The sequence below is a fragment of the Erythrolamprus reginae genome, chromosome 4 (assembly GCF_031021105.1).
Source record: "Erythrolamprus reginae isolate rEryReg1 chromosome 4, rEryReg1.hap1, whole genome shotgun sequence".
NCBI lineage: Eukaryota > Metazoa > Chordata > Lepidosauria > Squamata > Dipsadidae > Erythrolamprus > Erythrolamprus reginae.
Window position 1 is genome coordinate 102979197 of NC_091953.1, and position 21153 is coordinate 103000349.

General features: G+C 39.2%; 2 protein-coding genes across 2 annotated transcripts in view; both read left to right on the plus strand.

Moving 5' to 3' along the window:
• Positions 1 to 21153, plus strand: part of SH3RF3 (SH3 domain containing ring finger 3) — a 306125-nt gene that overhangs the window by 214597 nt on the left and 70375 nt on the right. Inside the window, exon 3 of the mRNA XM_070751126.1 lies at positions 10324 to 10419. Coding sequence (XP_070607227.1) covers positions 10324 to 10419 — 96 coding nt within the window. The remainder of the gene's footprint in view (positions 1 to 10323; positions 10420 to 21153) is intronic.
• LOC139166905 (uncharacterized) overlaps positions 1 to 21153 on the plus strand; it is a 984072-nt gene that overhangs the window by 25035 nt on the left and 937884 nt on the right. The window lies entirely within an intron of this gene.

Sequence of the window (21153 nt, forward strand, 5' to 3'; positions counted from 1 at the left end):
GCTGGAGCTTCTCGCGGCACACCTGGCCATGTCTCGCGGCACACTACTGTGCCGCGGCACACCGGTTGGGAAACGCTGGTCTGGAGGACAGAAGGAAAAGGGGGGACATGATCGAAACATTTAAATATATTAAAGGGTTAAATAAGGTCCAGGAGGGAAGTGTTTTTAATAGGAAAGTGAACACAAGAACAAGGGGACACAATCTGAAGTTAGTTGGGGGACAGATCAAAAGCAACATGAGAAAATATTATTTTACTGAAAGAGTAGTAGATCCTTGGAACAAATTTCCAGCAGACGTGGTTGATAAATCCACAGTAACTGAGTTTAAACATGCCTGGGATAAACATATATCCATTCTAAGATAAAATACAGAAAATAGTATAAGGGCAGACTAGATGAACCATGAGGTCTTTTCTGCCATCAGACTTCTATGTTTCTATGTTTCTAATCTCCGGGGGGAGTTGGTTCCAGAGGGCCAGGGCAGGGATCGAGGCTTCAGAGGGGGGAAATCCCAAGGCCCCCTGTTAAGGCAAGATGCGTAAGGGCCCTTCGAGCTGCCCACTCTGAGATCTGCCTCCCTGCACCTCTGGCTCAGTGGGTGACTCTTTTGGCAGGCTCTATAGCGGGGCCCTCTGCCACTTTGGCTCTTTCTCACCACGCCACTGGGCCTGAGTTCAATCACTGGGTGATTGCTGCTGCTACCGCCACCTTCTCTCTCTTCAAGAAATGAGTGAGGGGCTTGGGACAAATGGGCAAGAGCAGGCGGCAAGCAACACGTCTAAGTAAGAGCATGTGGGATACATGGGGCATGTTTCCCCCTTTCTCCAGAAAGTAGTTGGGGGGGGGCTTATTTGCAGGGGGGGGTATTTCAGTGCATGCGCTGAAAAGCCTGCAAGGCCTTATAGAAACACAGAAACATAGAAGACTGACGGCAGAAAAAGACCTCATGGTCCATCTAGTCTGCCCTTATACTATTTTCTGTATTTTATCTTAGGGTGGTTATATGTTTATCCCAGGCATGTTTAAATTCAGTTACTGTGGATTTATCTACCACGCCTGCTGGAAGTTTGTTCCAAGGATCTACTACTCTTTCAGTAAAATAATATTTTCTCATGTTGCTTTTGATCTTTCCCCCAACTAACTTCAGATTGTGGCCCCTTGTTCTTGTGTTCACTTTCCTATTAAAAACACTTCCCTCCTGAACCTTATTTAACCCTTTAACATATTTAAATGTTTCAATCATGTCCCCCCTTTTCCTTCTGTCCTCCAGACTATACAGATTGAGTTCATGAAGTCTTTCCTGATACGTTTTATGCTTAAGACCTTCCACCATTCTTGTAACCCGTCTTTGGACCTGTTCAATTTTGTCAATATCTTTTTGTAGGTGAGGTCTCCAGAACTGAACACAGTATTCCAAATGTGGTCTCACCAGCGCTCTATATAGCGGGATCATAATCTCCCTCCTCCTGCTTGTTATACCTCTAGCTATGCAGCCAAGCATCCTACTTGCTTTCCCTACCGCCTGACTGCACTGTTCACCTTATTATGGGGACATGTATTATTTTCAGAGAAACACGGTGCCTAATAAGTTTTTCTCTCTCTGGTTAACTTTGTAGAAGCTTTTTTATCCAACTTTGATCAAGTTGCTGTCTCTAATGTGATCCTTCTCTCCTTTGGGTGCCTTAAGGCTCCTATTGTCTCTCCATCACATTTTCATTCTTCAGCTTCCTTCCTGCTATATATGCCTTGTCACCTAGAATAAACACGTCTTTGGTTCTTGTCTGTTGTTTTCTCTGACAGCAGATAATCTATTTTTCATTTCTGGATTTCACTCTGTCTTTATTTCGTCAGACGTTTCTATGCTAATTATAGTTGTCACTCTGCTGAAGAAGCTATTCCTATTGAGATAGATTCCAGATCCCACACGCTACTGAAGTCACTCACTCACTCAGCTCCACCACAATGACACGTCCTATCTCTTTGCCATTGATATGATTTCTCTAAGAGATGCAGGCTAAAATTTTCATTTCACCTTGGCTGAGAAGAAAAAATCCTATTTGTTTCTGTGACTCTTGAACCAGATTTTCCATATTATTTCTATTAACTGCTTTCCAGTAGTAAGTTAATAAGACTGTATGGTCAAATATGTAAAAATGTTAAGTGTCTTTCTTTATATTAAACCGGACCAGGATACCTGCGAGACCGCCTTCTGCCGCACAAATCCCAGCGACCGGTCAGGTCCCACAGAGTTGGCCTTCTCCGGGTCCCGTCGACTAAACAATGTCGTCTGGCGGGACCCAGGGGAAGAGCCTTCTCTGTGGTGGCTCCGACTCTCTGGAATCAGCTCCCTCCAGAGATTAGAACTGCCCCTACCCTCCTTGCCTTTCGTAAACTCCTCAAAACCCACCTCTGTCGTCAAGCGTGGGGGGACTGAGACATCTCTCCCTGCCTATGTAGTTTTAGTGCATGATATGACTGTATGTATGTTTTTTATATTGGGGTTCCTTGTTTTTAGATTTTTTAAAATGTACAATTGCTATTTTAGATTTTAAATTATTAGGTTTGTCAATACATATTGTTTTTTATCACTGTTGCGAGCCGCCCCGAGTCTGCAGAGAGGGGCGGCATACAAATCTAATTAATAATAATAATAATAATAATAATAATAATAATAATAATAATAATAATAAATAAGTCTCTGGTTCATTTAAAGTACAGGTAGTCTTCAATTTATGACTGTGATTGGGTCCAGAAACTTCAATTGCTAAGCAAGACTGAGTCATGCCCAATTTTACAACTTTTTTTTTGCCATATATGTTAAGTTTGTTTGTTGTTTGATTGATTGATTGATTGATTGATTGATTGATTGATTGAATTTCTATGCCGTCCCTCTCCGTGGACTCAGCGCGGCTTACAACATATAAAAAACAGTAGGTTACAATAAAATTAAATCCAATTATATTAAAATTACATTTATTTTATTTTTATTTATTTATTTATTATTTAGATTTGTATGCCGCCCCTCTCCGAAGACTCGGGGCGGCTCACAACAAGATAGAACAAATCATAAATAATCCAAATAACATTAAAATATTTAAAGATTTAAAAGAACCCCATATACTAACAGACACACACACAAGCATACCATGTATAAATTGAACATGCCCGGGGGAGGTGTTTCAATTCCCCCATGCCTGACGGCAAAGGTGGGTTTTAAGGAGTTTACGGAAGGCAGGAAGAGTAGGGGCAGTTCTAATCTCTGGGGGGAGTTGGTTCCAGAGAGTCGGTGCCGCCACAGAGAAGGCTCTTCCCCTGGGGCCCGCCAACCGACATTGTTTAGTTGACGGGACCCGGAGAAGGCCCACTCTGTGGGACCTAATCGGTCGCTGGGATTCGTGCGGCAGGAGGCGGTCTCGGAGATATTCTGGTCCAGTGCCATGAAGGGCTTTAAAGGTCATAACCAACACTTTGAATTGTCACCAGAAATTGATCGGCAGCCAATGCAGGCTGCGGAGTGATGGTGAAACATGGGCATACCTAGGTAAGCCCATGATTGCTCTCGCAGCTGCATTCTGCACGATCTGAAGTTTCCGAACACTTTTCAAAGGTAGCCCCATGTAGAGAGCATTACAGTAGTCGAACCTCGAGGTGATGAGGGCATGAGTGACTGTGAGCAATGAGTCCCGGTCCAGATAGGGCCGCAACTGGTGCACCAGGCGAACCTGGGCAAACGCCCCCCTCGCCACAGCTGAAAGATTGTTCTCTAATGTGAGCTGCGGACTCTCTCTGAGGGGGTCAATAATTCCCCCCCCCCAGGGTAATGGACGGACAGATGGGATTGTCCTTGGGAGGCAAAACCCACAGCCACTCCGTCTTATCCGGGTTGAGTTTGAGTCTGTTGACACCCATCCAGGCCCCAACAGCCTCCAGGCACCGGCACATCACTTCCACTGCTTCGTTGACTGGACATGGGGTGGAGATGTAAAGCTGGGTATCATCAGCGTATTGATGATACCTCACCCCATGTCCTTGGATGATCTCACCCAGCGGTGAGATTACTATCTAAAATCCCTAGTTATAGTAAAATCAATTACACCATTCGTAGAAAAAAACATACAATCATTTGTTGGCCAGGGGCCCAAGTCTGGTGACATAAATGAGTCTTAAGACTCTTATGGAAGGCAAGGAGGGTCGGGGCAGGACGAATCTCCAGGGGGAGTTGAATGAATCACTGCAGTTTTTATTAATTGAATCACATGGTCTTTAAACAAATCTGGTTTCCTCCATTGACTTTGCTTGCCAGAAGCCAGCTGAGACAGTCACAAATGATGATCACGTGATTCAGGGATGCTGCAACCATCGTAAATATATGCCAGTTGCCAGGCACTCAAATTTTGATCATATCATCTTAGGTATGCTTTAGCGGTTGTAAGTTTATTTTATTTATTTAATTTGACTTCTATGCCGCCTAATCCAAAGGACTCAGGACTCAAGTTGGAGGACAGAAAGTCACTTTTTCAGTGCTGTTGTAACTTTGAGCAGTCACTAAATAAATGGATGTGAGTCAAGAACAACTTGCCTCCAGAAGCTGTGAATGTTCCAACACTGGAAGTTTTTAAGAAGAGATTGGACAACCATTTGTCTGAAACACTGTAGGATTTCCTACCTAAGCAGAGGGTTGGTCTAGAACAGTGTTTTTCAACCAGTGTGCTGCGGCACACTAGTGTGCCGTGAGACATGGTCAGGTGTGCCGCGAAGCTCAGAGAGAGAAAGAAAGCAAGAGAGAGAGAGAAAGAGCGAGCGAGAGAGAAAGAGAACAAGAGAAAGAAAGAGAGAAAGAGAGAGAGAGAAAGCAAAAGAGAGAAAGAGCGAGCGAGAGAGAAAGAGAACAAGAGAAAGCAAGAGAGAAAGAGAGAGAAAGAAAGCAAGAGAGAGAGAAAGAGAGGAAGGGAAGGAGAGAGAAAGACATAGAGGAAGGTAGGCAGGGAGAGAGAAAGGGAGCATAAAAGAGGGGAAGAAATGAAGAGAAAGAAAGAGAGATGGAGAGAGAAATAGAAAGAGGAAGGAAGGGAGAGAAAGAGGGAGAGAGAAATAGAGTGAAAGGGAGGAAGAGAGAGAGATATAATTTTTTTGTCCAAACTTTTTTTAGCCCCTCCCCCCGCCCCGCTCAATGTGTCCCAGGGTTTCATGAATGTAAAAAATGTGCCGCGGCTCAAAAAAGGTTGAAAATCGCTGGTCTAGAAGACCTCCAAGGTCCCTTCCAACTCTGTTACTCTGTTCTATTCTATTCTATAGGCTGCCACTATAGGATGTTATTGTTTGATTCAATTTAAGACTCCTATATTAATAGATATATTAGAGCCGTGGTGGCGCAATGGTTAGACTGCAGTACTGCAAGCCAGTCACGGTCTTTCAGCATGACCTTACTATCAGATTGTTGTGAGTTAAATGATCATGTTGTTACTCAGGCACCCTATGGAAAAGCAAAGCAGATTCAGAAGGCACATTGTTCCTTCTTATCTCAAATCCTTCCTCAGTACTAATATGAAGGAAAATTGTGGGCAAGCATTCCTCAAAACATTTCTTGCTTTACTATTAAAGGGGAATTTAAGAATACACAATTTGTGCGAGGCACATGAGGCTAGTGGATGCTGAAAAAACTGTGATGGAACCCCTCACAAATTTTTCACTTTCAAATCACGTATACTTGCCTGATTCAAATGCATATATTAGACCGTTTGCAATTTATCCTCATATATTTTTTCCATATAAATAGAGGTACATTATTAGAACTGGAAAAGTTGCAAAAAAGGGCAACAAGAATGATCAAGGAAATGGAGCACCTCCCTTATGAAAGCAGGTTGCAACGCCTTGGTCTCTTCAGTCTTGAAAGACACTGTTCAAGAGGTGACTGGATTATATAAAATCATGCATTGGATAGAAAAGATGGATGGAGAAAAATTCTTTTCTCTATCACACAAGACTAGGATGAGCGGGCACTCCCTAAAGCTCATAGGTAAGAAAGTGAGGACAAATAAAAGGAAATATTTCTTCACCCAGAAGGTTATTGCTTTATGGAAATCACTTCCAGAAGAGGTCGTGACAACTGTCAGCCTGGATAGCTTCAAAGCAGGATTAGACAGATTCATGGATGCCAAGTGTTTCAGTGGTTATTGAAATGGATATCCAAGTGCTGCCTCTGTGTTGGTTGAGGCAGGCAGGATTCCCTTGGGTACCATTTGTTGAGGGTCAAGGGAAAGGGAGGGCTTTGCCTTCTCTTTCTGCTCAAGATCCCCATGGACAATTGGTGGGCCACTGTGTGACACAAAATGCTGGACTCGATGGGCTTTGGTCTGATTCACCATGGATCTTCTTATGTTCTTATGTTCTTATTATCAATTGGCAAACAAGGTAGTGGTAGTGGAAAAATACATTATTTTGCAATCATCCCTTGCTCATTTTGGCTCTCAAAAATGCAGGAATGGTGTTAATACATACTTTTACATGTGGCATGAAACTGCTTGAAACAGTTTTCCATGTAATTTCCCCTTCCCTGGGGAAAAAAAAAGCTGACTTCTAGTCCATTGAATAACACTAAAATCAATTTTGACTGAAGTGATTGATTTCCAGCATAGCTTTTGATGTCAATGATAAAATGGAATTTCTTATCTTAACAATAACATGAAGCCGATGTCAGACAGTGATTAATTCTGAGGCATATTAGCAACAAGGAACAGAAGAAAAGACATAACATCTCACACGGACAACAATTTTGAAACAATGATTCACAGCTTTGTTCGATGGAAATCAGTATGCATAGAATAGCAGACCATGCAGTAAGATCAAGTGGCACTTCATCATTTATGTAAATAAATGATGGATTGTTTATTCCCTGGTTCAGTTCACATCCTGTTTCTAAAAGATGTTCCCAAGTCAGTGTATAACAATTTTAAAACAAAGGAATCCTGTTAGGTCATGTGAAGGGATTATCCAACATCCCACATACTAACCAGTCAGATGCTTTCCCATAATTGTACACGCCGTGCACAAATCTACATCTTCTTCAGCAGCCAGGGTTGATTCAGAGAAATTCAGAAACTGCCTTTATTAGGTTTAGCCCAATCTCCTTGAATTTGTCTTGAATTAAAAGGACAGAAGAAATCAATCTGGACAGGAGATATTCATTCCTGTCAAATCTGTGCCTGAATCCTGGGAACATATGGAGCTTATCGTGGTGAGAGCAGGGTACCTGCCAAACTCCATAACAAACACAGCATGGTACTAGGAAATGTTTCTAGTCTTTTGAGAATCTCTGGCTTTCTCTTTCTTCCTCTTTCTCTTCTTCCTTTTAGTTTCCAATCTGTAAATTTAGAAACTTATCTGAAAGTTAGCCGGTAAAGTCTATTTCATACAGCTCATTGGTGACGCACATAGCCCCCTATGCATTATAGCCCCCCTCCAAAAAAAAAGTGTAAAATAGCAGGCTTTGTAAATAAAGATAAAGTGAAAAATAAGTTCACAAGGATGTTAGTACAACTCTTTTTTTTCCCCCTAGTGTATCCTTGGTGTAGAAACACAGATTGCCAATGTTTGTTTTTGTTAGCATAAAATATCAACAGTTCAGGGAACTGTATGTCAGTAATTTGTATGTTATGGTGGAGCAGAATGGTAAATGTTGCCTACATCTGATGTTTTCGTATAAAATGTGACATGAAAACTGATCTGAGTCAGAAAGGACCTGGAATGACCCATTACATTTTTCAGTGGAATGTTACAAAGCTGGCAATGGCTCGGTTTTTGTCCTGCAAATGGTGTATTTTGTGTTCGACGGAGTATCATCCTACTGATTTCATTCCTCATGTAGTTATATAATACTTCACTGCTACACGAGATGGAAATTAGGCAGACAGCTTAGTCTACATAACAGTTCATCTGCCAAATCAATTTTGCTCTGCTCTTTTTTTACGGTCTTAAATTTATTCCACCTTGTTTCCTTGCCAGTTGTGTTATTTTTTTTAAACTGACAAGAAGAGCTTACATATATTTCTCATAGCATAAATATTTCTATGCATTTCTTTCACTATATACGTTTTTATATATTTTTTCTAAGCATTATTTTTTGGTATAAATTTTTCCTTGTAAGCATATTTCTGAATATTTTTCACCAATATACAAATCAATGAACATAAAGTTACACTTAATATTAATATTTGAGGAACTGCAAATCTGGGTAAATACCATTGTTTCAGTTCACATAAGGATTTAAAACTGAGTTTATTGAACATGAACCAAGTGGACATCATACCATTCCTAGCTTTGGGGTTGAACTTCAATACTTTTATAAATAGAAACATTTCTTTTTGTTCTTAAAGTTTTCATTGCAAAGTTTATTAGAGAAAAATCCCACTTTAATGGATCATCTGGGGAGGACCAAAAGCCCATTAAAATTCTCAGTATTCCTTATGCAATTTATTTATGGATTCACTTATTTTTATCCCTCCTATTATTTTTATAAATAACACAAGGCACCTAACATATATGGCACTCCCTTTTCCTCCTATTTTTCCTACAACAACTCTGTGAAGTGAATTGATGATTTCTTTCACTATATGACATAACATACCATTAATAGAAAATAATGTAATTATAATGCCTCATTCAAACTATGGGCTTTGGTGCAACAGGCCGGTCCATTGTTTCAACAGAACATCTGGACAGACATTTGGTCTGTTGTATCAGAAGTCTGCCAAATGGGCAATCTGTTAAATTGAGGCTTCACTGTATTATATATTCATTAGGGTGGGATAGTATTTTGAATTTGAAAAGCAAAAAGCTGCTTCCTTAAAGGAGCTGCATAATCTCTCAAGAGTTGCACTGTAATTACATGAAAGTACTGTATATAAGTACTGTATATTACATGAAAGCTGTTTATAAGAATCACAGACAAATGCTACATGGCCAGTCCCTGCATCCTTCTGCCTTCAAATCTGTGGTCGTGTGCAGTCCTAATATTTATCACACCTAAGAAAAAGAGTTGGGGAAATCCAACATGAGGAAGAAAAGGGGCTTCTGTAAGGAGTAGGCAGCATTTATCCTCTGTTTGTGAAAATGGCGTGGAGCAAGCCAACTGCCTTCAGATATCTGCTTTGAAATGTCAAGTTGAGAAGACAGAGGAGACCAGCAGTGAAATAACACATATAGAAGCAGGAACAACTGAACAACTAGTACAGCTTCTGCAATATGGACAATAGAGTTTGAGAGTATTGTTTGTGATGGTAATTCAGTCCGATATAATATGTCTTTCTTTTGTGTTACATAGTATTTTTAACATTTTTCATTAGTATATTTTTATTGATTTCAAATTCCCTAAATTCTGAATTTTATACTTTTAGATCTAGGGGACTTTGGGGGGGATTTTTCTGTAAGCAGATGCTTCAGTGCAGATTTAAAATGGCAACAGGGTTTGCATTTCTTTCTTTGTTTATTTGGCTATATATATTTGGCTCTATAGAGCCACCAAATCACGGAAATACTCAAAGCAGCTTAACTGAAAAACTTAGAAATCAGACTACAAAACATATGAAAATTAAATTTTACTATGTGAAAGTAGTTTACAAAAATTATTTTAGTCATCCCTCATCAGTCTTCACTTAGTAGAATCACAAAACATTTCAGGCAATTTGAAAAGCCAGATTTGGCCAATAAAGGAAAACATGTGTTATTCTTTTTCCATTATAATAATTAGCATATGAAATGGCTAATTATTACAGCTGAAAAGGAAATAGAGGAAATTGAAAAAGAAAATACTTTATATAGCAGAAGTAAAGGAGTTAATATAAAACATATGAGCACATTTCAAGAGATACAATGCATTCTTTGCAAGAAAGTGTGTGTTAGAGTTTGGGGATTCATATTGTTTTTATTTGAAAATCAGGTTCTTTGAACAAAAGTCAAGTTTAGAAACTATTCATTTTGAAGTTAGTCTTGAACTGAAATGTCTGTGGTTTTTATCCTGAATGCATATACACCTACAATAAAAGATTACAAACAAATCAAGATAGCATTAAAAAAAAGCATTTCATGTTTTTTTAACAATGGCTAAATGCAATTTAAAAGATTGTTGTGTAGCCTTTTAAATAGTTGGAGAAGTAGTTAGAAATGTGTAACTACTTATATCTTATTCTGGTGAAAATCATCAGTTTCCTAAAATATTTATTTTTGCTTTACTTTGTAAGACATATTTAAAGAAAAAAATATTACCAGTTCTTTTGAAACAAATATTTTTTAAAAAAATTAATTTTATTTTTATTTATAATTTTTTAGGATGAAATTTTGACTGTCATCCGAAGAGTAGATGATAATTGGGCAGAAGGAATGCTGGGGGATAAAATTGGAATATTCCCTATTCTGTATGTGGAGGTAAGATCAGATTATCTTTGTGCTTTATTTTTTTGAGAGAAAAAGCTTGCTTGTTTTAACTTGTCATTTGATTTTTATGGTGAAATGAAATCTATTTTATTTTATTTTGTTTATTTTGTTTTTCAAACGTGTACAAGATAACAGATATACAGGTATAAACAAACATAAGCAAAGTAAGATAAATTAAGACAATAGAACAGTAATACAGGGACAGCAGGCACAATGGTATTCTTATGCACACCCCTTACAGACCTCTTAGGAATGGGGTGAGGTCGACAGTAGACTGTCTAAGGTTAAAGTTTTTGGTTTTGGGGGAAGAAACCACAGAATCAGGTAGTAAATTCCAGCAGCATTGATCACTCTGTTGCTGAAGTTGTATTTTCTGCAATTGAGTTTGCAGTGGTTTACATTAGGTTTGTATCTATTGTGTGCTCGTGTATTGTTGTGGTTGAAACCGAAGTATTCATTGACAGATAGGACCTTGTGGCAGATGATTTTATGAACTACTGTACATTTAGATTGGGTCAAAGGCGACTAATTCCAAAAATTCAAGTCTGGTGGCATGAGGTATTCTGTTGCGAGTGGAGGAGTGGAGAACTACAGTGTTCCCTCGATTTTCGCGGGGGATGCGTTCCGAGACCGCCCCTATAAAGTTGAATTTCCGCGAAGTAGAGATGCGGAAGTAAATACACTATTTTTGGCTATGAACAGTATCACAAACCTTCCCTTAACACTTTAAACCCCTGAATTGCAATGTCCCATTCCCTTAGCAACCATTTAGATTATTACTCACCATGTTTATTTATTAAAGTTTATTTTTAAAAATATTTATTAAAGGCAGGTGAAAGTTTGGCGATGACATATGACATCATTGGGCGAGAAAAACCGTGGTATAGGGAAAAAACCCGCAAAGTATTTTTTAATTAATATTTTTGAAAAACCGTGGTATAGACTTTTCACAAAGTTCGAACCTGCGAAAATCGAGGGAACACTGTATATCTAATCTTATATCTAATGTTACATATATATAATTCTTTTAATGGTGAACACAAAGTGCAGGATTTTTCTATTGATCTGAGATGAACATATAACATATAAATAACACACACATCACAAACAGCCCTGTCACCACAAATATACTTTTGGCAACTGTCAGAGACTTTTATGTGAAGGAGATAATGCCCATTTTAGTTGATCATTTTGAGAAATATGAATCAATATAGATAAATCCGTTTGAAAGTCTACCTTCAGTTACAAGAGAATTGAATTTGCACTTGCTTGAAACTGTACATTTTTCCTCTACTGTTTCCATATCTATGAATGCCTAGTATACTGAATTCTTGTCCTCTAATCCAGGTAATGCTGCTTTTTGAAGGCACAAGTTGCTAACCAAGCTAATCCTCTAATGGAATGACTTATTAAAAGTGAGCTTCTCCAGGAAAATTCTTATTCATAGCAGCCTTTGCATATCATTCAAAGCTGCACTTGCAAGATATGACCTGTTGTATCTGATAGTGTTGCAATTTGTGGAACCCCTAATTCACATTGCAGGGTCTCTACTTTCACTGGTATTTTGTGCCAATATCGATCATAATTATGCCCTTTCCTGGACCAACAAACCTTACTCATGGTCATTCATGCCCTAGCAGGGGTGAAGAGCTCCCAGTTTGGGCGTTCCTGCCAGTGGTCGGAGAGTGACATAGCGCAAAGCTTTGCCCAACCACCTGGATGCTGTCATGTGGGTTATTTTACCATCAGCACATGCATATAACACTTTGCATATGCACAGAAGGTAAAAGAACCTAAGTGGTGGTGTCCAGGAGGTTGGGCAAAGCCTCATGGTGCCAATGCTTCCCGTTCTCCAACCACTGGCAGGCATGCCCAAACTGGGAACATTTCACCCCTGTGCCCTAGTCACTTCCCATCTTCACTGTTCAAACACACTCCACAGGGGACTGCCCTTGAAGAGCATCCGGATGCTCCAGTTGGTGCAAAATGCAATGGTGGGCTACTATCCGGAACGTCAGGAATGCCGGCAGCGGCAATGGAGCGCGTAGGCCTGCTCTGTTGCCACTGGGTGTGCATGTGCCGTGCACATGCAGCTGGGGTGATTCCGGTAAAAATTACCAGGTTTTTTGCTTCTGCGCATGCACAGAAGCAAAGAAACAACAATTTTTACCCAAATGTCATTGCTGCAAGGACGTCAATGCAAGATTGGCAGCTGGAACCAGCAAGCAACAGCCGACCCCCCGAGTTCCAACCGGGTGGCCTGCTGTCTGCTGTCCCGCACGTGGGAGAGCACGGGGCCGCCCTGTCTGCTCCCTGCGCCATGGTCCATCGACCAGGAGATCGAAGGTAAGAGCCACGGCATGGTGGAGCGGGCATGCCGCTCGTGGCAGCATCAGGGGGCAGTGGCGGCGACTGGCAACACAGCAGTCTGATGGGAGCCAGCAGCTTCCATCACTCGTGCCGGTGTCAGGGGGTGGAGAGTGGCATGGCTGCAGCGGGCAGATGGGAGCCGGCAGCTCCCATCGCTCGTGCCGGCATCAGGGAGTGGGGGATGGTGTGGCGGTGGCTGGATGGGAGCCAGAAGCTCCCATCGCTCGTGCCGGTGTCAGGGGGCGGCAGTGGCTGACACCATGGTGGTGTGATGGGAGCCAGCAGCTCCCATCACTCATGCCAGTGTCTGGGGGCGGGTGGTGGTGTGGTGGCAGCTGGCAACGCGGCCGACGGATGGGAGCCGGCAACTCCCATCGCTCGTGCTGGCATCAGTGGGCGGGGGGCAGCGTGGCGGAAGCTGTCAGGGGTTTGAGTGAATGGGAGCTGCTAGCAGCCAGGGCATGGGGGGCTGGGGGGCAGGGCGACGGGGGCTGGTGGTGCAGCTCTTACCTTATTTTGCCGGTCGCTTGCGACCGGCAGCTCTTGTCTCCAATTTCTGGGGGGGTTGCTTCCGCGCATGCGCGGAAGCAAAAAACCCTGGAAATCGCACAAGCCTGCGTCTTTGTGTGAGATTTGGCTTCCACGCATGCACAAAAGCTTAATCATGCGCAGGGCATGGGCGTGCGGCCGGGGCGCGCACAGGGGCACGCTTCCGGCGCGTTCCGGTAGGGCTAAAAAAAAAAGAACTGGTGGATTCAACTTCATAGAAACCAAGTAGCAATGCTTCTTTGTGCAACTTAAAAAAACAAAGGAAAGAAAAAGTAAGCTTTGAAATTCTAAGGGCGGGATGGAGGGAAGCAAAGTGGGCAGCCCCTGAGTGGCTAACATGGTTTTCTACAGATCTCAGTGTGTACATGTATCACCTCTCCTGTGGGAGCTGCATTGGTTGCCGATTTGCTTCCGGGTGCAATTCAAGGTGCTCGTTGTCACTTTTAAAGCCATTAATGGCTTGAGACCAAGTTCTGAGGGACTATCACTTGCCAGTCACATCTATCCAACCCATCAGAGCGGAGAGGCAAGGAATGTTATAGGTCCCATCCCCTAGGAAGATACACCTGGTACAACCCAGAAGAAGGTTTTTCTTCATGATGGCTTTCTCTCTCTCTGGAACATCATTCCCCCAGACATTAGAATGGCCCCCAGTCTAACGCTCTTCCAGAAGGCGTTGAATACCATGTTCTGCCAGTGGGCCTGGAGAACACAGAAGGGGATGGAGCCCATTACATGGATTGTGTGATGTGTTGTTGCTGGGGTGGGGGATTATTATATTATACAGTATTATATTATATTATGATTATTCTACTTCATTAGATTTATTATTTTATATGTGAGGTTTTTATATTCCTGTAAGCCTCCTTGACTCACCCTATGTGAATAGGTGGAAATATAAATATTTTAAAAACAATGTTTAGTCAAACTGAATGCATAATTCCCACTCCACTCAAAAATTCATTTCTTCAGTGCATAAGGAAACTTACATGTAATAATGAAATCTGACAGATAAAGTGAATAGATTATCACAAGTTAATTATGTCCCAGTTTTTGACATCACCAGGAAGGGTTTCTTAATGAATGTACTACCTATGTTTGGGTTTATCATGCTGAAACAACAATTTTGTTGATTGTGAATTGCAACATATGTAGTATTATGGTTAATATGTTGGAATGGAATGGAAAGATCTAATGATTTATTTATGTTATATAAGATAACTTAAGGCCAATCACTCTTAACTCATAGGAATGTTATAAGTATAAAATGAGTGGAAAATCTACATGCACAGCCTTCATCTCATAACATAGCAATTACATATAATAACATGTAAATAAATCTCTCAAAATAAGTTATCCCCAATGTTGTAACCCATCCCTTGGAAATAAGTCACTGCTCTCTTTAAAAGACCTGAAGGAAAATTAAAAAATACAGTAGCTGTCTGCATATTCACAACAGCAGTACAGTATTCAATATTATGCAAAGCAGCATGGATATAAATTCTTCAGTGACAACAGCTATAATTTTTAAAATTATGTTTTAGCAACTGTTATTGAAACATTGACTGCTTATGTTGGTGTAATGGCTGATGATGTTCTATACTCATAATGTTAGATGCAGGCAGTTTATTTGATTAAATGATACACGGTGGGAATTCTCTTGGCTGATAAGCTCCTGTTAATCAATGCACTAGGACTAAACTAATTATTGTAAAGAAATCTTCAGGGGATTGTTCAGTCAAACATATTCTTGAGAATTAAGATGTGAAGTCTACTAGAAATTCATTCTAACTTCTTTCGGCAATCTATAATGTCATTATGAAAGAGGAAACTTCACAAACAATTATAGTTCCTAGTTCATATTTTGCTTCTTTTAAGATCTGGGAAAGAAGCTGAAATTTTCAATTTTTCAAGAAATTTTCTTCTGTAGGATCCTTCTATTTCCCATAGTGTCACCTTCCATGCCATCAAAGATGCTTGGAAAGAAACATAACATGTTCTGGAAAACATAACTTATGCAACAGAAATGTAACATATATTATTTTAATGTAAAATATACACTATTTTCTGTACAAGGCAGCATTCTGTGGAGAGGGGCGGCATACAAATCTAATAAATAAATAAATAAATAAATAAATAAATAAATAAATAAATAAATAAATAAATAAATAAATAAATAAATTCTCTTGAAAGTTATCATAAAGACTTTTATTGTTCAAAAACCACTTATATGTTTTGGGACTGCTGTTGTAAAGTAACTTGGAGTGGGGCAGGGAAAGTGATCATTCAATATTGAAATTCAACATAATGCAAGCCCAAGGAATAAAGTCAAACTACGAGAGTTGCTCAGAAAGTAATGCACCACATTTTTTTTCTCAGTCTACAGTAATGGTCCGAATGCAAAACTTTAGATATACATTATTTGAATTATCAGGAGTGCATGTGTAAGACAGACAGAATAGCTGCAGCAGTGTTTCAAAATGGAGTCTGTAAGTGATGTATGTTACAAGCAGCGTGTTGTCATTGAATTTCTCACTGTGGAGAAAGAAACTGTTGGGAACATTCACAAACATTTGTGTACAGTGTTCCCTCGATTTTCACGGGTTCGAACTTCGCAAAAAGTCTATACCACAGTTTTTCAAAAATATTAATTAAAAAATACTTTGCGGGTTTTTTCCCTATACCACGGTTTTTCCCGCCCGATGATGTCATATGTCATCGCCAAACTTTCGTCCGCCTTTAATAAATATTTTTTTTATAAACTTTAATAAATAAACATGGTGAGTAATAATCTAAATGGTTGCTAAGGGAATGGGAAATTGCAGGTTAGAGGTTTAAAGTGTTAAGGGAAGGCTTGTGATACTGTTCATAGCCAAAAATAGTGTATTTACTTCCGCATCTCTATTTTGCGGAAATTCGACTTTCGTGGGCGGTCTCAGAACGCATCCCCCGCAAAAATAGAGGGAACACTGTACAGTTTATGGAGATTCTGCAGTCGACAGAAGTACAGTTAGTTGCTGGGCACAGAGGGTGAAGCCATTAGAAGATGGTTCGGCAGAACTCCAAGGCTTTGTGACCAGAACAAGGAGTGGTACCGACAGGCCATACACACCCTTGTGTCTCGCTGGAAGAAGGCCATAGAACAGGTTGGTGATTACGTGGAAAAATAGAGTGTGTAGAAGAAACATCATTCTTTCTTGTGTGTACGTTTCATTGTGTTCAATAAATAATTGCTGAAGAAAAAAAATGTGGTGCATTACTTTCTAGGCGACCCTTGTACAATATTGTACTTTAAGAGAGCTAATTTTAACAAACATTGAGGATTCCTACTATCCAGGAACAGAAATATTTAGTAAGTCTGATTTTTTTCCCCCATCTTATCTAACTTTCAAATCTTTTCATTTGAAAACCACAAACCATGTCCTTGTGTACCTCGGAATTCTTTTATTGGCAGTGTAACTCATAAATGTCACAATTTGCTTTTGGGTAAATTCTCCAAACTATATAGACGTCACAGCCGTAAAATAGAATTTCCATTAGTAAAGGAAGATTGTCTTCAGCCACATACAAGGCAATATGATTAGGTCCAATATCCAGATTAGCACAGGTGTCTATCAAACTGAGTGAATTGGATTTTTAACACACATGCCATGTATAAAAAAATAAGTCAATGCTTAGCTGTTCCACTCATATTCACAATATTTAAATACTGAACACTAACTATTGTTCAAAAATGGAGTGATATTAATCAGGTAGTGGGAAATTTATAGTAAAGGGTAGAATCAGAAAAATATTTTATTGCGGTTTTTTAACCAAGATTTTATTTTTTTAAAAAGGAGTATTTACAATGATAAATTGTAAATTGGAACTGCCAACAAAGCTTAGTATTTGCACAGAATATTCAACTAAATTAAGCCTGTAAATCCAAAAATGAGATCACTGGACTGTATTATAGACACTTTGAAAATAGCTGGATTATACTAGCTCTGAGTAAATCACTTCTCAGCAATGTCAAGATATATTTTGTTTTGGTAGTTTAAGGTGAAGGAATGTAATAGTCTTCTCAAGGATTTTATGTCTCCCTTAAACTTCTACAGCCTGTCAAATATGGAATTAAAGGTATATTATTCAATATTATATATTCATAGAAAATAGTATTCTTGATGAATATTCTCCACAAAAATCCAGGTTTCTACTTAGGTAAAATATTAACTGTAACATTTCTTGTTCAAATATTATAATTGCTCTAGGGAAGATGGGGGGGGGGGGATCCCTTGTTCACTGCCAAGGGATTAATGCTTACTGTTGCTATATGCATTATTTATTTTCTTTTTAGAAACTCGTGCATGCTATCCTGTCTTAAACACAGACTGCTTTGATGTGTATTCTTTTTGGAATTTACTTATAAACAATCTTCCCGGTAAATAACAGAGAAGCTATATGTAAAGATCATAGTAAATACATATTGTGTTTAATAATAATGGCTATGTCAGAATTTCTACAAATGTTGATACAAGAATGTAAAAATTAAAATGTACTTGCAGAGTATTGAACACTAGCATTAGAGTACTCAAGTAAATATAAAAATGAAAACATTGTGTAAGTATAAAATGTATAATTCTCTCTTTGAGCATAAATAACTAGCAAAGAATCTGGACTTTTATCCACTATCACAATCAAACAGGAAATTAATATGTTAAAGCTAATTAATTGTACTTATCCTTTTCCTGAAACAAGGTCAGTAAGCATTATACTATATATCTTGATACTGTAGAATAAAGTTATTGTAATGGAGATTGAACGAACATTTTGTGAAATATTCCGCATTTGCTAGTCTAAATTAACACACACAGTACAGAATAGTGTGCTGCTCAGTCTTACAATCATCATGTCTTCCTTTTTCATTGGTAGAAGATTCAAACAAATTGGACCCTTGGAACTAAATTGTTTTCTTTTTAAGTTCAGGATTATTTAAAAAATGAAGCAAATGCAATATTGTGTTAAGAATGCAAAAAATTAGAGATAAATTACAGTAGATTAGTTGATCTTGTATTATTATTGGAAATGATATACTCTCCCCAATATCCCAATGTCCATAGAGAACAGATTTTCCCTATCATTTAAAAATCAAGGAATATTAACAAAGAAATGTTGATTTGTTTTTTCTGGTGAAACTAGAATGGAGGCTGCTGTTGTGCGAACCATTCATATATCTCTATCTCAGTGGATGTGTAGCTTTGGACTAAAGTTTAAAGTAATTTATAGATTTAATAAATTCACAATATGTTTTAATATAGGAGTTGAGAAGCATATATATCATCTATAGACAGTTTAAAACAAACAATTAATGTACCGCACATGTGGCTTTCAACAGAGTCACTTTTAAAGTGAGATGGGCAGCCTATAAATTAAATGAATAAATAAATAAATGTTTGAAATTGTTTTTATAAAAAAAGGATGATCACACATAATCTCCTGGGAACCTGTGAAGAGCTGGCTGTTTCAGAAAACCTCTGGGGGCTGAATCTGTATAATTTGGGGGTATTGTTCTGATGTAAGAAATGGAATAACGTTTAGAGACGATTATCATGGGTAACAATGATAATAGTTGTACATATCTGCCTTTGATTATCCGAGTGATCCTATTGCAGTGATGGTGAACTTTTTTTCCCTCGGGTGCCGAAAGAGCGTGTGCGCGGGTTGTCGTGCATGCACAAGTACCCACACCCATAATTCAATACCTGGAGAGGGCGGAAACAGCTTCCCCTGTCCTTCGAAGGCCCTCTGGAGGCCAGAAATAGCCTGTTTTCCAACTTCTGATGGGCCCAGTAGGCTCGTGTTTCACCCTTCCCAGGCTCCAAAGGCTTCCATGGAACCAGGGTAGGGTAAAAACACCCTCCTCCATTCCCCGGAGGCTCTCTGGAAGCCAAAAACACCCTCCCAGAGCCTCTGTGCAAGCCAAAAATCAGCTGGCCGGCACACACATGGACCTTAAAGCTCACATGCCAGCAGATATGGCTCTACCTGCCACCTGTGGTACCCATGCCATAGATTCACCATAACTGTCCTACTGTATCAAGGCTCTTTTGCAATTGAGAGAGGCTGTTGAATAGAGAAGAAAAAGCTTTGGGTTAGTCGTAGCTAGACTAAGTGGCTGTGGGTTTTATGGCTCACCGGATCTGGAGATTTCCCATTTATGAGACTGGATTGTTTCCCAAAAATTTGTTGGTTCAAAATTTGTTGTCCCTACAGTTCATGTTTTAAGGAACAGATAGCAGCTGTGGCCTAAGAAGCCTTTAGCAAAAAGATCAAGATTTTGGAAATTGGAAACATAAATGGTTGCAGTGTCCTTGGGATCATGAATGGTTGCACTTATCTGAAAAATGTGAATACACCTTTTACAGGTACTCCTTGATTTACAACCACCATTGAGCCCAACATTTATGTTGCTAAGTGAGACACTTGTTCAGTGAGTTTTGCCCTCTTTTATGACCTTTCTTGTCACTATCGTTAAGTGAAGCATTGAAGTGGTTAAATTATTAACACGGTGGTTAAACAAATCCAGCCTTTCCCATTGACTTGTCAAAAGGTCACAAAAGCTGATCATGTGATCTGGGACACTGCAATTGTCATAAAAATGAACCAGTTGCCAAACATCTAAATTTTGATCACGTGACCATGGGGATGCCGCAAAGTTCATAAATCACTTTTTCAGACCTGTTGAAACTTTGGTCCCTAAATGAACTGTTGTAAGTTAAGGACTAGCTGTAACTTAAATAGCTTAAATAACTGATGAAAAAGATGCAGTATAATCAAATAGTTATTTTAACAACATATGCATTGTCAGCCAATTCTAGCTTCTTAATATTCTTCAAGAATAATGTACAGTGTTCCCTCGATTTTCGTGGGGGATGCATTCCGAGACCGCCCGCGAAAGTCGAATTTCCGCGAAGTAGAGATGCGGAAGTAAATACACCATTTTTGGCTATGGACAGTATCACAAGCCTTCCCTTAACACTTTAAACCCCTAAATTACCATTTCCCATTCTCTTAACAACCATTTACTCACCATTATTACTGGTACTCACCATTGAATAAGACAATTAGTGATCCTGATATTTATAAATATAATTATTTATTAACAATAATTATTTTTTTTTGTAATTTTTTTGAAAAAATTATTAGTTTGGCAATGATGTATGATGTCATTGGGCAGGAAAAACCGTGGTATAGAAAAAAACCCGCGAAGTATTTTTTAATTAATATTTTTTGAAAAACCGTGGTATAGGCTATTCGCGAAGATCGAACCCGCGAAAATCGAGGGAACACTGTATTGCAATAGTCTACCTAAGAAATGATTAAGATATGAGTAACCATGAACAAAACTTCCTAGTCCAGCAACATGCAAAATTTGCTTTCAAAATGGATTTGTGCAAAGGCTTTCTTAGACACAGTTGCCATCTGTTCTAACATGAACTGTAAGGACCACCAAATTCTGAACCAACACATTTTGGGGAAAAGGATATTTCATTGGATCGAAAAAAGAAATTGACTTTTAAAGTTGTGGCTTTAAAATTAAAAGTAAAATACTAATGATAATCTAAGAGAATGATCTGGATAATTTTTCCTATTGTATTTATCTTTGTATATTTAGGATTTGCATGAAGTAATGTCTCATTACGTGATGGAACTGTAAATTTTGCACTGTAGTAGAGTTATCGCTCTAATGCTGCTTTCTCTATGTTACTACACAATGCCTGTATGAAGCCTTTTTTGACAGGACTGCTCTAAATCAAATAATTACTT